The sequence below is a fragment of the Bos indicus genome, chromosome 25 (assembly GCF_029378745.1).
Source record: "Bos indicus isolate NIAB-ARS_2022 breed Sahiwal x Tharparkar chromosome 25, NIAB-ARS_B.indTharparkar_mat_pri_1.0, whole genome shotgun sequence".
NCBI classification, from domain to species: Eukaryota; Metazoa; Chordata; class Mammalia; order Artiodactyla; family Bovidae; genus Bos; species Bos indicus.
This window is the reverse complement of record NC_091784.1, coordinates 40,179,171-40,194,521: the sequence shown is the minus strand read 5'-3', so window position 1 is coordinate 40,194,521 and position 15,351 is coordinate 40,179,171. Positions and strand designations below refer to the sequence as shown.

The 15,351-nt window shown below is 52.7% G+C and overlaps 1 protein-coding gene across 8 annotated transcripts in view; it reads right to left on the bottom strand.

Moving 5' to 3' along the window:
- Window positions 1-15,351, bottom strand: part of LOC109578577 (monocyte to macrophage differentiation factor 2) — a 123,855-nt gene that overhangs the window by 83,018 nt on the left and 25,486 nt on the right. For all 8 annotated transcript variants that reach the window (XM_070780261.1, XM_070780267.1, XM_070780268.1 and 5 more), the window contains 2 exons: window positions 3,467-3,548; window positions 1,279-1,439 (listed from right to left, as the gene is read on the bottom strand). In XM_070780261.1, the coding sequence (XP_070636362.1) occupies window positions 1,279-1,439; window positions 3,467-3,548 (243 nt within the window). The remainder of the gene's footprint in view (window positions 1-1,278; window positions 1,440-3,466; window positions 3,549-15,351) is intronic.

The following is a 15,351-nucleotide window of genomic DNA, read 5'->3' as shown; positions in this document are numbered from 1 at the left end:
CTCCCCTGGAGACGTGGCCCCACTGACTTGCTGATCTCAGACTCTGGCCTCCTAGACCGTGAGCGGCTAAGCTCCTGTTGTTTCAGGATGCTCCGTGTGTGGGAATTTGTTACAGCAGCCTCAGGACTCTCATACAGTGGGGTCCACCAGGACCCACGGAAACAATGGGGACAGGACTGGTGGGATACAGCAGAGTCGCAGGGCTTCTGGGGGGCAGGAGGGGCATGGGGACATGGGGACCAGTGATCACTGCAGCTGCTGCAACGGACCAGAGAGTCCCCTTACTCTGTGGGGGCCCTGGAGTCCTGCAATCAGTTCTGGCTTGGCCACGACCAGCGAGGTAACCTTAAGCATGTCCCGTCACCTTCCACATTCAGAGTCGCCATCCACAAAAACCAGGATTCTGTAAGCTGCCACGTGGATGAGCCCCGGGATGTCTCAGAGAAGCCGGTGACAAAGGGCAGAAGCACCCCAAGTGTCCGTAACAGCTGAATGGATCAACAAAGTGCGGTCCAACCGCAGAGTGAGACATGCTTCAGCCTTGAGAAGGAAGGCGACTCTGACACCTGCTGTGGCGAGGGTGAGCTCTGAGGACACTGTGCTCACAAAAGGGTAAGCAGTATATGACCCCACTTACACGGGGTGCACAGAGCAGACAACTCATAGAGACAGAAAGTAGAAGGGCGGTGCCAGGGGCCGGGAGGAGATGGGGTGTTAGTGTTTAATGGAGACAGGGCCTCGGTTTGGGAAGATGAAAATATTCAGCAGATGGATGGTGGTGATGGTTGTACAACAGCGTTAATGTGCTTAATGCCACTGGAGGTACACTTGGAAACGGTCAAGATGGTGAATTTTACACCGTGCTTATTTACCACAAAACAAATCAAAATTAAAATCCAGGATGCTAATGCCTACACAGCAGAATTTTTGGAGAGATCCAAAGTGACAGCTGCAGAGTGCCTGGAACCTAGGGGTGCCCAGAAACGGGCAGTTACTGTGACAGTTAAGGGTCCCTCATAACGACCTGGGAGTGAGGGGCTTGCTCTTTCGGCTGCTCAGAGGGCAGCAAATGAGTCTTCTGAGGGTGAGGGGGTCCCCCGGGGGGACTCAACCCCGCCGGCCTGAAGCAAACATGGCACAAGGCCTTCCATCCTGGGCCCCTCTGTGCTCAGCCAAGCACAGCCCGAGGCATCTTGCCCCACCTCAGCCCGCCGTGGGCCCCAGCCCTGGTGACCCCGCCGTGCGCATGCCCCCACCAGTGGGCTGGGCAGCAGGCACCTGAGGTGGCTCTTCTTCCAGGAGATGGTGTGGAACACGGTGGACACCACGAAGAGCCCGCAGAGCCCGAGGCCGTAGATCCAGGCGGAGATGGCCTCCCAGTCGTCGTCCGACAGGAAGTAGAGGTTGGAGCTGCCGAGGATGCTGGGGATGATCCAGAGCTGGAGGCAGGGAGGGGGTGGTGCTGCAAGGCCGGCCTCTGGAGCGGGGGCCAGGCAAGTGCAGAGCCCCCGGGAGACCCCCACGCATCTTCTCCAGACCTGCACTGCCCGACAACTCCCCGTGGTGGAGGGAAGGTTCCAGACCTGCGCTGCCCGACGGAACTCCCTACAGTGGTGGAAACGTTCTAGACCTGTGCTGCCCCACAGAACTCCCGTGGTGGAGGGAAGGTTCCAGACCTGCGCTGCCCGACGGAACTCCCTGTGATGGAGGGAAGGTTCCAGACCTGCGCTGCCCCACAGAATTCCCGTGGTGGAGGGAAGGGTCTAGACCTACACTGCCCGACGGAACTCCCGTGACAGAGGGAAGGGTCTAGACCTGCACCGTCCAGGATGGAAGCCTCCAAGCCCACACAGCTACCAAGCACATGAAATGTGGCTTGTACCACTAAGGACTTGCCGTTTTCATTTTCTGTCATCTTAACTGGCTTCAACTTTGAATCCAACAGCCACACCAGGACAGTGGCAACCATACTGGACAGCATAGCTCTAGACAATGTAGCGGTAAATCAGGAAGCCAAGATCTCCTGTCTTCAGGACGCGTCTCTGGCCGCCGCCCCCATCCTGCATGTCCGCTGCTAACCCGGCTTCGAGCACCCTAGACTGGCCATGATGCTTCACACTGCCACACTGATGCCCACGGGGTTCTCCCCGAAGACGTCCCTCCCCACAATGTCTACCTGGAAAACTTACTCTTCAAATCTTGGTTTATCCGTTGGTTTCTCTGAGAAATCTCAGAGTTCTCCAAAGCACTGGGCAGGGGGTGGGGAGTACAGAGTCTCCAAAAGAGTTTGTCTGATTCTGTGTGTTAGGAGCACTTATTCTGGAGACAGACCCTACAGCAGCTCCAGCCGACAAAACTACTTAATACAATGCAGGTGGCACAGCAAATTTTATTTTTAATTATTTTTTAACTTATTTATGTGGCTGTGCCAAGTCTTAGTCACGGCACTCGGTATCTTCAATCCTCATTGCTGCGTGCAGGATCTTTAGCTGCAGCGTGCAAACTCTTAGTGGGGGCACGTGGGACCTTGTTCCCTGATCAGGGATCAAACCCGGGGCCCCCTGCGCTGGGAGCACACAGTCTTAGCCACCAGACCACCAGGGAAGTCCCAGCACAGGTAATTTTAGATTTTCCAGTAGCCACATTTTAAAAATGAAAAAATACATTTATTAATATATTTGCTTTATTAATATATTAATTGATATGTTTTATTAATAAATAATTTATGTAAATTATATTTAAATATAACATTTCAATATATTGTTAATATATTAATTTTTAATATATTTGACTTTATTAATATATTTTGCTTAGTCCGATATATCCAAAGTATCCTTTCAACATGTCATTAATATAAAAAGAACTAAGATATCTTGCATTCTTTTTTTCACGCTGCATCTTAAAAAGCTGCCATGTAGTCTGCACTCACAGCACACCTCAGTTCAGACGTGCCGTATTTCAGCTGCACGAGGCCAGTGGCTATGAAGCTGGACAGCGTAGGTCCGGATCTTCATAAGATCCTCAAAGGGGCCGAAAGGCGTAAGGACCGCTGCCCAGAGCAGGATTTCGTTGGGGAGATGGCAAGTATTCCAGGCCCTGGGAACAGCATGTGCAAAGACACTGGGTCGTGCCTTCTAGTTTGGAAACAGTGGGTGGAATTCAGGGTGCTGGCGCCTGGGGGCAAGATCACGGCACGGGGAGGTGGGGCGACGTTCAGGCTAAGACCTGTATCTGGGAGCTTCTACCGAGCCCGGACGGTGTACCGGGTACTAGGGAGCCACTGAAGGTTCTTAAGGCCAAAGAGAGGCGCGCTCAGAGCCACAGTCCTTTACCCACATGACCTTCCCTCGGGATCCCCCTGAGGGGCAGGCCCCTCGGGTCACCACCGTGGGATGAGAACACTGACTCCAAGGGCAACAGGCTGCCTCCCGGCCCCTCCTGTGCCGCTCAGCCCCCCGAGACTCACAGCGTGGGTGGCACAGTTGGCAGCATGCTCATACTCCGTGGGCTGGTACCTCTTGTGGGCGGGAACCCGGTGGTTCATGAACCTGGGGGGAGACACACAATCCCCGGCAGCTGGGTGGAGGCAGCCGGCAGCAGCCCTGGTCACAGAGCCCCGGGGCCCCCGGCTCTGCTGGTGGGGAGGGCCCGCCTTGGCTCCCCTCCCCTCCCCTCCCCTCACTCTCTCTATTACACCTTTTTTGGACTATCCAGCATTTTAAGCCAAATCCCCAAAGTCACATTTGCTAAATATCAGGTTGCAGGGAATTCCCTGACAGTCCAGTGATTAGGACTCTTTGCTCTCACTGCCGACGGCCCAGGTTCAATCCATGGTCAGGGAACTAAGATCCTGCAAGTCATGAAGTATGGCTAAAATATTAATAAATAAATAAATCCTGGGGCGTAGCATGCTCTTTCATTTCCTATTTTTAATTTTCTTTATGTGTCACAGATACACGGTCTATAGCTCCCCAGGGTGCAGTTCCATGGATTTTACACAGACACACACCCACGTGACCACCACCCAGAGCACCCAGAGGTCCTTTCCCAGGCCCTAGAAAGTGCCTTCACGCCCCTTCCCCAGGGCACCACCCCTCAAGGAACCCGCCCCCGACACACATACACTGCCACTGTAGACTAGTCTCGCCGGTTCTTGATCTTCCCATCTGTGGGATCACACAGCACACTCCCTCTGGGTCTGGCTCCTTGCGCTCAGCGAGACTTTTGTCAGATGCAATAATTGGTTGCTTTCATAGCAATAGACTATTTTGCCAGGTGAGCAAACCACAATTCATTTATCCCATCTACTGGAGGTGGACGTTCCAACTTGAGGCTGTTATGGTAACTCTGCTGTGAGCGTTCATGGTAGGGAACATACGCACTCATTTCTGCTGGGCATTGATCCACAGGTGGAATGGCCAGGTGACTTTATCTTAACAGTAAACACTCCTTTTTAAAAAACCTTTTTTGGCCACATGCGGGATCTTACTACCCCAAGCAGGGATCGAACCCGTGGCCCCTGCAGCGACTGTGCAGAGTCCTAATCATCGCACCAGCAGGAAAAGCGAAAGTGAAAGTCGCTCAGTCCTGTCCGACTCTTTGCTACCCCATGGACTACACAGTCTGTGGAATTCTCCAGGCCAGAATACTGGAGTGGGTAGTATTCCCTTCTCCAGGGGATATTCCTAACCCAGGGATAGAACCCAGGTCTCCCAGAAGTTCCAACAAGAAGCATTCCTGATGTTCTGGTGTCTTTAGACAATCTTCCAAGCCCCAGCCCTGCCTCTGTCTGCCCCAGTCTCTCTCCTCCTCCTCACAGGAGCTCCACCGGCCCACAGAGCCATCACGACCCCTGCTTTCCAGAAGGGACACCCTAGGGCAGAGTCAGGAAGCGACATCACCCAGGTGGGACGGGACGGTGCACCTGACCGACAGGACTCCCTGCAGGCGTCTCCAGGCCAGGCTGGCAGGGGGCTGGGGGCTGGGGGATAAGAGCTGCAGGCAGGACCTCACCGGCTCAGAGTCGGGCAAGTGGGCGGTTCACCTTGGACTCTGCCAAGAATCATCCACCAGGGGGGTTAAACTCCACTTAAACACCGAAAACAACCCCCCACCCCAGGAACCCGATTATTACTAGAAAGAGCCACCAACATGAGAAACGAGGGTATGGTTCAGAACAAAGGGCTCAGTGCAGAAAGGTGCACAGAGCATTTATAAAGCACCACTGTGCGCTGTGTCCACGCTAGGTGTGGGACACTGCCCTGCGGGCCAGCGGTTAAGACTGCGCTCCCAATGCGTGCTGCGTGGGTCCACTTAGCATTTGCTGAGTACCTCCCGTATGCTGGATCTACACCACTAAAGCAAAAAAAAAACCAACAAAAAAGAGCGTTATAACAGCTGAATTGAGTCCTCCCAAAATTCCTGTGCTAAAGTCCTGACCCCCCAGGACCTCGGAATCTGACTTATTTGTAAAGAGCTGCAGATGTAATCAGCTGAGATGAGGTCACACTGAGGGGGGTGAGCCTCTCATCCAACATGACAGGTGTCCTTGTAAGCAGAGGAGAGCCACAGAGAGCAGACAGGGTGGAGACAGGCCTGGGGCAGCTTCACACTGAAGGCGCAGGCAGCCGGTAGCAGCTGGGAGGGAGGCCCGGAGCAGGTGCATCCGCAAGCCTCCAGAGGGAGCCAAACCGGGGCCCGATTCCCGTTGCTTTAAGCCACTAACTGTGGGGACTTCCCTGGCGGTCCACTGGTTAAGACTCTGCTTCCACTGCAGGAGGCAAAGGTTCGATGCCTGGTTGGGGAACTAAGATCACGTATGTAGCGCAACGTGGCAAAAAAAATAATATAACAATTAAGCCACAAAGTGTGTGTCCATCCGTTCCCAGAGACACGAACCCAGGGACACACGGTGTTCCCTTTGGCAGACTCTGCCCCAGAGCCCCCCAGAGAGGCGGTGCTAGTCTACGCCCCACTCTGATTGGGCTGGGGGCCGGGACTCCGAGATGAGCTGTGAAGGGGAGAGCTGACACCTTTCTCCTGAGCGGGAAACCAAGTCTCCCCCACCTGTAGCCGGGACTGCCCTCTCCCCTGCCCCTTTAACAAACACCGAGCCCCCCGCGGTGCCAGCCACTTGGTCTGAGGGTGATGTCACGGTTGCCAGGGCGACCAGGATGGGGCAGTTTATTTATTTATTTCTGGGCTCCACAAAACTTTCCTTGTCTTTCACCCGGGGCTGCCGCTATTGAATGCGGTCGGGAGAGTGGAGAGGGGCCAGGGGCAAAGACCCAAGACACAGAGTTCCCACAGCCTGCAAGAAATGGTTTCTTTAACTCCTTGTGGCGTTCTTTTTTCTTCCTTCATAAACCTCCAGGCAGGCATTTTGAAGAGGACAATGCACTCACTGTTTCTTTTTAATTTTCCTTTCCATTTAGGTTCAGTAAAATTTCCCCTTTTCGCAGCACGTCTTTATATAAGTTTAGGTAAATGGAGAGAGCTGTATAACCACCGCCATAACCAAGAGAAACCAAGAGAAAGAAAAGGTCCATCACCCCCCCGAACGCCCTCCTGCCTCCCGCTGCCCCATCCCTTTCTGCAGCCCTGTAGCCGCTGCTCTGCTCTCTGACCCCTTGTAGCTTTCCCATTTCCAGAGCCTCATACATGGGATCGTACAGAAGCCCTGCAGACATTTATTTATATATATTTTTTTTACTGTCTAAAAAGAATTGATTGCCTAAAGTCAAGTGTATTCTTAGATGAAAAGAAACTGTGCTTGGAATGCCAAACAGGGATTTACTTCTTTTCTGCTTAAACTGTATCTAAGACAAAGCTGTTTCCTATGAAGAGCAAATGGACCCTCTAACACTACTATTCTCGGCCACCTCCTTCCAGCCTCTCTTCCTCCGTCCCCAGCACAGTCTTTTGAGTTCGGCTTTCTTCACTCAGCTTAAAGCAGGTTGGCTTCATCCACGCTGTTGCCTGGGTCAATGGTTCCTTCCTTTTCATTGCTGAGAACTAGTCCTTCATGTGGACATGCCATGGCTTGTCTGTTTCCCCAGTACGGGGACGAGGGAGTCGTTTTTAACAGCTGAAATGCAGAGAGAAAATTTAGAATGCTCTGGAACAGAGCTGGCAGCCTTCAAGACTGTAGGAAATTTCAGAGTCAGCATTTCTAGCTAGTTGTTGCTGGTTCAAATAAAGGAGGGAAATGGACCTTCTGCCTCCTTTCTGGAGAACAGAATCCGCGTTCTGGGGCCAGCCCGGCCACTTAGATGACCACGTGGCCGCAGCATTTCATGGGAGTAGGGAGCCTACCTCCTTGTGGAGGGCTCCCAAACTGAGCTGCCAGGAGACCAGGACAGAAGGTCAACTCCCACCCTGAGCTGGTGGGGGCAGGGCTTTGGAGCCAGACACACAGCTGGGTGGAAAGTCCCTGCATGGTCACTTGGCTGCCATGTGACACGGGAAACATCTTAGCGTCTCTGGCCTGCCACACAACTTCCTCATGTGTCCATAGCACACCGCCGCAGGCCCCTCAAACGTACGTTCTTCTTGAATGTAAAATACATTCATTCCATCCCAACAACCCCAAAAGTATCAACTCAACCCAGCATTACCTCTAAAGCCCAAAATTCAAAGTCTCATCGAAACGTCATCTAGGGGCTTCCCTGACGGCTCAGTGGTAGAGAAAACGCCTGCAATGCAGGAGAGGCGAGTTCAATCCCTGCATCCGTCCCCTGCATGGGGAAGATCCCATGGAGGAAGAAATGCAACCTGCTCCAGTATTCTTGCCTGGAGAATCCCATGGACAGAGGAGCCTGGCGGGCTACAGTCCACGGGGTAGCAAAGAGTCAGACACGACTGAGAGAGTGAGCAAGTCAAGTGGAACGGAACATCTAAGGCAGACATGGGTGAGACACGGAAGTACAATTCATTCCAAGGCAAAATTCCTCTCCAGCTGTGAGTCTGGGAAACCAAACACAATGGTGGGATAGGCTCGGGACAGACACTCCCATTTAAAAAAAAAAAAAGATACCAAAAAGAAGGAAGGGATTCCAAGCTCTGCAACAAGAGCTGCTGCTGCTGCTGCTAAGTCGCATCAGTCATGTCCGACTCTGTGCGACCCCATAGATGGCAGCCCACCAGGCTCCTCTGTCCCTGGGATTCTCCAGGCAAGAACACTGGAGTGGGTTGCCATTTCCTTCTCCAATGCATGCATGCTAAGTTGCTTCAGTCGTGTCTGACTCTGTGCGATCCCATGGACAGCAGCCCACCAGACTCCCCTGTCCACAGGATTCTCCAGGAGAAGCCCCCATAATGAGAAGCCCGAGCACTGCAACTAGAGAAAGCCCTCGAGCAGCAATGAAGACTCAGCGCAGCCAAGACTAAATAAATGAAAGCAAGGGATCTGTTAAGAGTTGGGAAAAAAGAAGGAAGAAGGGGTGACGGGGCCCAAGCAAGTCCAAAGGGGAGCAAGGCAAGCTCCTTGAGACCGTCAGGCTCAATGTCTTCTCTGGTCCCATGCTCTGCCCTCCAGGGGCCCAGGGTGACAGCATCACCCCCACAGCTCAGCAGGTCACCCCACCCCTGAGACGTCCCCACCCTTGGAAACAGGAGCAGCCAGTCCCGCCCCAAGATCTCTGAACCGCCTCCACTCGTGGCTCTTCCCTCTTCCCAAGCAACAGTGCCCGCGTGCAGCCCTCCTCCACGCCTTCGCCCCGGCTGGGAGGACTCTGTCCCTGGCTTCAGGGCAGAGGCAGACGGGCCCACGGTCCCCATCGACACTAACCCCCTCACGAATGGTCCACGGGCCACATCCCCAGCGTTCCCTTCTAAACATGTGCCCGCTATTTAACTAACGTATGGACAGGCGGAGAACTCTCCAAATGTCTACGTCCCGGCTGCTTTTTGCTTCTTCGATTCATTTCTCTCCTCCCGTATCTCACTGTAAGCAGCTGGGAGGACCGAGCCACTCCATCAACACTGGGCTCGGGGACCACGTACGAGTCCCGCCCTACCCAGAACACAAACACAAGACAAGTCGGACAAAGGTCTCAGCTGCTTTATAATGAGGACCTTCTGTCCATTATCCAGCAACATGCCCCTCACCCCACCTGAGACCACGCCACACTGGCCTCAGAATCCCCCGGGAGCGGGGAGGGTGCTGATGACATCCCCATTGCTCAGTTGGAAAAAGTGAGGGCGCGAATTTCTGCCAACATCCGAGTCACGACTGTCATGAATTCTCCCAGAAGATGGAGGCTTTCTCTACCACTCTCTTTTCTTGCCGGGTTCGCACCGGAATTACCTTTAAAAGTCCCTTCTCAGGGGACTTCCCTGGCGGTCCAGTGATTAAGAATCTGCCCTGCAATGCATGGGATGCAGGTTCAATCCCTGGTTGAGGAACTAAGATCCCACACGCTTCGGAGCAACTAAGCCCGAGAGCCCCAGCTACAGAGTCCATGCCCCACGATGAAAGATCTCACATGATGCGACTAAGACCCAGCACAGCAAATAAGTAAATACATTTCTTTAAAAAGTCCCTTCTTGCCTTTTACTTCCATGAACTTCAAAACCCTTCCAGTCCCTACTCCTTCAACCCCAGCCCCATCCCTTATCAGCCCACGCGTCCGTGGACAAGTTACTAAAGCCCTCTGGGCCTCACCTTTCTCATCTGAGCAATGGGGGTGTTATCAGCACCCACCCTGGGGATCCCAAAGGGATGGAATGGGTTAATCTGTGCACAGCACTCAGTACACATTGACCCATGACTGATACTGATGCTTCTCTTACTATAAATCCTCCATGGTATTACTGAACCCACTTTACAGCTGAGAAAACAGAAATTCAAAGGGGTTTGGAGGTCCAGAAAATCAAATCACCTTTCTGATGCAGTACTCTGGCCACCTGATGCAGAGAACTGACTCACTGGGAAAGACCCTGACGCTGAGAAAGATTGAAGGTGGGAGGAGAAGGGGACAACAGAGAATGAGATGGTTGGATGGCATCACCGACTCGATAGACATGAGTTTGAGCAAGCTCCGAGAGTTGGTGATGGACAGGGAAGCCTGGCGTGCTGCAGCCCATGGGATCACAAACAGTCAGACACGACTGAGTGACTGAACTGAACTGAAGTGATTCAAGACAGCTAGGAAAGGATGGAGCCAGGATTTCAGCCTGGGATTGTCCAACCTCAAGACCTGGGCTACAGGACAGTAGCGAGACGCAGTGTGTGAAGTGACCCACGCACAGGAGGCACGTATGCACACGGACCCCTCTCTGCCTCCTCCATCAGCTCTGGAAGAGGTGCTCTAACGTGTCTAAGTAAGGAAAGAAGAAGCTTTGCATGGACAAAGACCCTCTGTTAACACGCCAGCATGGAGGTGACATGAGCTGAATCTCCGCTGAGCCATCACCGCTCCCCTCCCCGGAATCCGACACCACCCAGGACAAGAGCGTCATCATCCGTCACCTAGCAGGTTGGACGAAGGGGCCAGGGCTAGCATTGCTGCCCTTAACAATCACCGGGGAGATCTGAAAAGTCCCTGACAAAACAGAATCAGTGGGGTGGGGGGAAAAGTTTTTTAAACTTCCCATGCGATTCCAGTGCAGGGGCAAGGCTGAGGAGCAGCAGGCTGGAGGAAGAGGCCAGCAGGCAGGGGGTGAGGGGCCCCACCTGGACGGTGCCAGGTGCCACACCGCGGCGATGGCCCCTGACCCCAGCGCCACAGAATGAACACCAGGCCCAGCAGAGGCAGCACATGGACTTCAGCTCACACGCCAGTTCTGATCAACCCATAAGAGCCTGCCTGGAGCGCTGTGCTGAAAGAATTCTGAGAACGAACCTAAGTGATGAATTAGCAATGTCTGCCACGGGCAGGCGAGAGGCAGCCGTCGCTGGTGTTAAGAGTTCCCCGCAAAGCTTCCGCTCCCTCCCCCTCTCCCAGCCTCACAAGCACGCTGTAAACTGAGCAGGGCCGAGGTGATGCTTGTCATTTTATACAGGGATTCTGAGGCACAACTCAGAAGTGGTGCGGCTGACTGCAACCCAGACAGGTTTAGACAATCCGCTCACCACCCTTTCAGCCCTGTCCATGGTCCTGATGGGAGAGTTTCTGCCATCAGTCTTTCACACTGTAGGAGGAAGCGTCTGGTCACCCCCTCCTGGATGGAAGACTGGCTGTGGAGCCAGAGGTGAAGGGAGAGGAGGAACAGAGCCCTTTCCTAGCTCCTGAAAGCCCCACCTCACTGGCCAGGGGTCAGAGCAGCCCTGGACACAAGTCATCCATGACCCCCAGGCCTCCTAAACTCTGGCTGTGTCAATCCCTCCCATGCTGGACTGGCCTCACCAAGACTCCCTCCCAGGCCCCACTGGCCAGGGTAAAGCCCTGGAGGACCCAGAGCATAAACACCTGTGCCAAGGCCAAGAACAGAAATCACCAGGCAGCTCCTGCATGGGCTAGAAGACCCTGTGTTCCAGGGCATCTGCTTCCCTTGTTTTCTATCCCTGACTCACTCCCTGTAATGTCTCCTCACCCCAGGACAGCTCTCTCCATAGTCCACAGTCATCACGCCTCTTGGCCTTGCACACATTGTTCCTTCTGCTTAAAAGTCCCTTTCCCTCTTTTCTAGCTGGTGAACTCCTATTCAGCCCTCAGAACCCAGGGCAAAAGGCCCTTCTCCTGAAAAAGTCTTGCTTGAGCACTACTATCACAACCCCATCCAGACTGGATTGTAAACTGCCCCCTCTCACCTCAAGGCCACTGCTTAGGTTGCCTGTTTGGAATCTCCTTCCCCCTCTAGTCTTCCTGGAGCTTTCCCAGGAAGAAGGTGGCTCTTTCCTCAGGACTCCCACAGCAGCCTGTGTGACCCCTATTGTAGCACAGATGATCCATATTTGGGTGCTTCTGGGTCTGCCTCGGCCCCAAGACTGCAAACCAGGGGACTGGCCCTGATTCCTCTTCACCTACTTGGACCCAATGCAGAGCCTGAATGCAACAGGTGATGCTCGCAAGCAACCAAATAACCAATCATCTTTGAGCATTTACTACGTTGTTCAGACTCAACGTAACCAGTCAGGACAGTCACTGTCTTTTAAAAAACCTTCAGAGCTTTCGGGTTAGATGGATTCCAGAGACATGGGTTAATCCAGCCAGGACCTTGGCTGCCCAAAGGCCACACGATTCCAGGGGTGGGAGACAATTTGCTGGTTTAGAAAAGCAGGAGGTAAGAAAGGAAACCCCAGTGAGAGTCTGGGGAGAAGAGGGGAAATACTGCTTCTTTTCTATTTCTGGGCTGCTTGACCGGCTACAATGTTCATTCGCTAAAAAAAAGTTTTGTTAAAATCTAATAAAATATTTTAAATATGGAAGTCTATGTCTGAAATCAATATTGAAACTCTATGTTCTCCAACCTACAGCATTAGAGTTGGAAGAGGAGAGAGGCTGGTCCCAAAGAGAGTTCTGGAAACCATCCAACTGCCCATCCAGAGTCCCTTGGAAATAGAAGGCAGAGGGTCCCAAACAGAACTAGACTGCAGAGAGAACCAGTCAGAGAATACCTTGCACTCAGAGACGCGGGCGCATCACAATCATGGCACCAAACAGGACGGGCTCTCTTACATAAACTTCGAGAACCGGCAACAGTAGTCTTTGAAGATAAAAACCAGGACAGTGGCTACCCTTGGAATCATTAAGGGATCTGATCCAGGTGCTGGTCCCACGGGTGTGCTCAGTCTTCCAGCCCTAAGGAAAGGCGCACAATTTCCAGTAGTTGCTGTTATTCAGTTGCTAAGTCGTGTCTGACTCTTTGCGGCTGCATGGACTGCAGCATGCCAGGCTGCCCTGTTCTTCACTGTTTTCTGGAGTTCGCTCAGATTCATGTCCATTGAATCAGTGATGTTACCTAACCATCTCATCTGCTGCCATGCCCTTTGCCTTTTGCCTTCAATCTTTCCCAGCACCAGGGTCTTTTCCAAAGAGTCAGTTCTTTGCATCAGGTGGCCAAAGTATCGGAGCTTCAGCCTCAGCGTCAGTCCTTCCAATGAATATTTAAGGTTGATTTCCTTTAGGATCGACTGGTTTGATCTCCTTGCAATCGGAGGGACTCTCAAGAGTCTTCTCCAGCACCACAGTTCAAAATCATCAGTTCTCTGGTGCTCAGCCTTCTATATGGTCCAACTCCCACATCCATACATGACTACTGAAAAAAACATACTTTGCCTATATGGACTTCTATCAGCAAAATGATGTCTCTGCTTTTTAATATGCTGTCTGGATTTATCATAGCTTTCCTTCCAAGGAGCAAGTGTCTTTTAATTTCATGGCTGCAGTCACCATCCACAGTGATTTAGGAGCCCTAGAAAATAAAATCTGTCACTGTGAGAGAGTCATTTCCTAGGCAGGTTGATAGGGAGTCTAGGGGTCCCCAAGGAGAGAAGGGTCTGGAATTCTCAAGGAGGAAGAAAGGACAAACTTTTCTTTCTCCACATTCCTTAGGATTATATAACAATAATGTATCCTGCCTGAGGACAGTCTCTGGATTAAAGACAGTCTTTGGATTCAACCTTCTGTTATTTTAAAATGTTAATTATGGGAGTATACCTGGTCTTTACAAGGATGGATCTTGCCTGAGGACAGTGTTATCTTAAAATGTAAATTATGGGAGTAGGTCGGAGGAGGTCTTTACAACCTCCAGACATTCTTTGAATTATATAACCTCATTGTTAACACTAGCAAGGGGGTACTCTTTCTGCCCCCTTCTGATGCCTATGTCAGAAGCTTTCTCTATCTCCTTTATACTTTAATAAAACTTTATTACAAAAAAAAAAAAAAAAAACTTTATTACACAAAAGCTCCGAGCGATCAAGCCTCGTCTCTGGCCCTGGACTGAATTCTTCTCCTCCGGGGGCCAAGAATCCCGGTGTATTCGCGTGATTCAACAACAACCTTTCAACTGTTCCCATTTTTCCCCCTCTTTTTGCCATGAAATGATGGGACTGGATGCCATGATCTTAGTTTCTTTAATGTTCAGTTTTAAGCCAGGTTTTTCACTCTCCCCTTTCACCCCCATCAAGAGGCTCTTTAGTTCCTCTTCACTTTCTTCTATTAGAGTGGTATCTTCTATATATCTGAGGTTATTGATAGTTCTCCCGGCAATCTTGATTCCAGCTTGTGATTCATCCAGCCCAGCATTCTGCATGATGTACTCTGCATGTAAGTTAAACAAGCAGGATGACAAGATACACCTTGTCGTACTCCTTTCCCAATTTTGATCCGGTAGTTACACTCTAATAAAGGGTTAAAGATGGAGTAGCCTCAGGCTCCTACCAGCCAGGTCTGGGCGGGGTGTGCTTTCTAAACCACCACCTTGGGATCTCTGCAGGTAGCCCCGGGCAGGGGGCCTAAGCTTGCTGGCCACCTGCCCTGTGCCCACCACCTGGGCCCCCCTCCAGGCCTGGGCACACCAGCGACTGGCTCTCCCCTTCTGCCCCCTCCCCGCCTGCGGTCTGAAGCAGCCAGGCCCAGGTTCAGAGTTCCGCAATGTCTCCCTCCCCTCCTGGCCTGGGCCCAGCCAGGGTCCGCAGCCCCAAGAGAGAAGCGGGCCTCTTCCTCCAAATGAACCCGGGGCCCAGGGAAACCGCTGCAGCCGCCCCTTCCGGGCCAGGCTGGTGCCTGGCGATGGCAGCCTTGAATCCCCAGGACAGAGGACTAAAGAGAATTGTCTAGGAGACAAAGCGGAGTCTGTCTGTCCGTCCCTCTGGCCCTGGGCCCTCTGGGCTGCTCCCTTTCTCCAGCTGGGTCCCAGGCTACTTCTTTGTGTCCATTCAGGAATTCACAGCTCCTCCTGGATGGCAGATGGCAGCTTGGCTTGGTCTCTGGGAAACGGAGTTGGGGAGAACAGACCATGGGCTGCCGCCAGCTCAGAACAGTTTTGAGATGGAAACCCCAGCAAGGAAAGAGCGGGACCAGCAGGGCAAGCCGAGGAAGAGGGGGAAAGGGCCGGAGTCTCTGGAAGGCCTGCAGCAGAGAAAATGAGGCGTTCCACGTGAACGGTGCCCCCTGGAGGTGTGCAGCTGGAGGTCCTGACCTAGCACAGCAGCGGCCAGAGCCCAGCCCCGCACCCTCCCCAGGGCTCCCTTCAGAATCTGGCTTAATGAGGGTCCACGCCTCTGAAGCAGGGACCACCCCATCCTCCTGGCCTCATCGGAAGCTCCCAGAAGGTAACAGATAAGCAGGTGCCACAGGAACCCAGACATTCTGGACCAGAAACCCAGGGTGGCCCTCCACCCTCCGGAATCTCCATAACAGGGAGCTGATACAAGCCGAGTGGTTGACTCTTCACCTCGAAGCT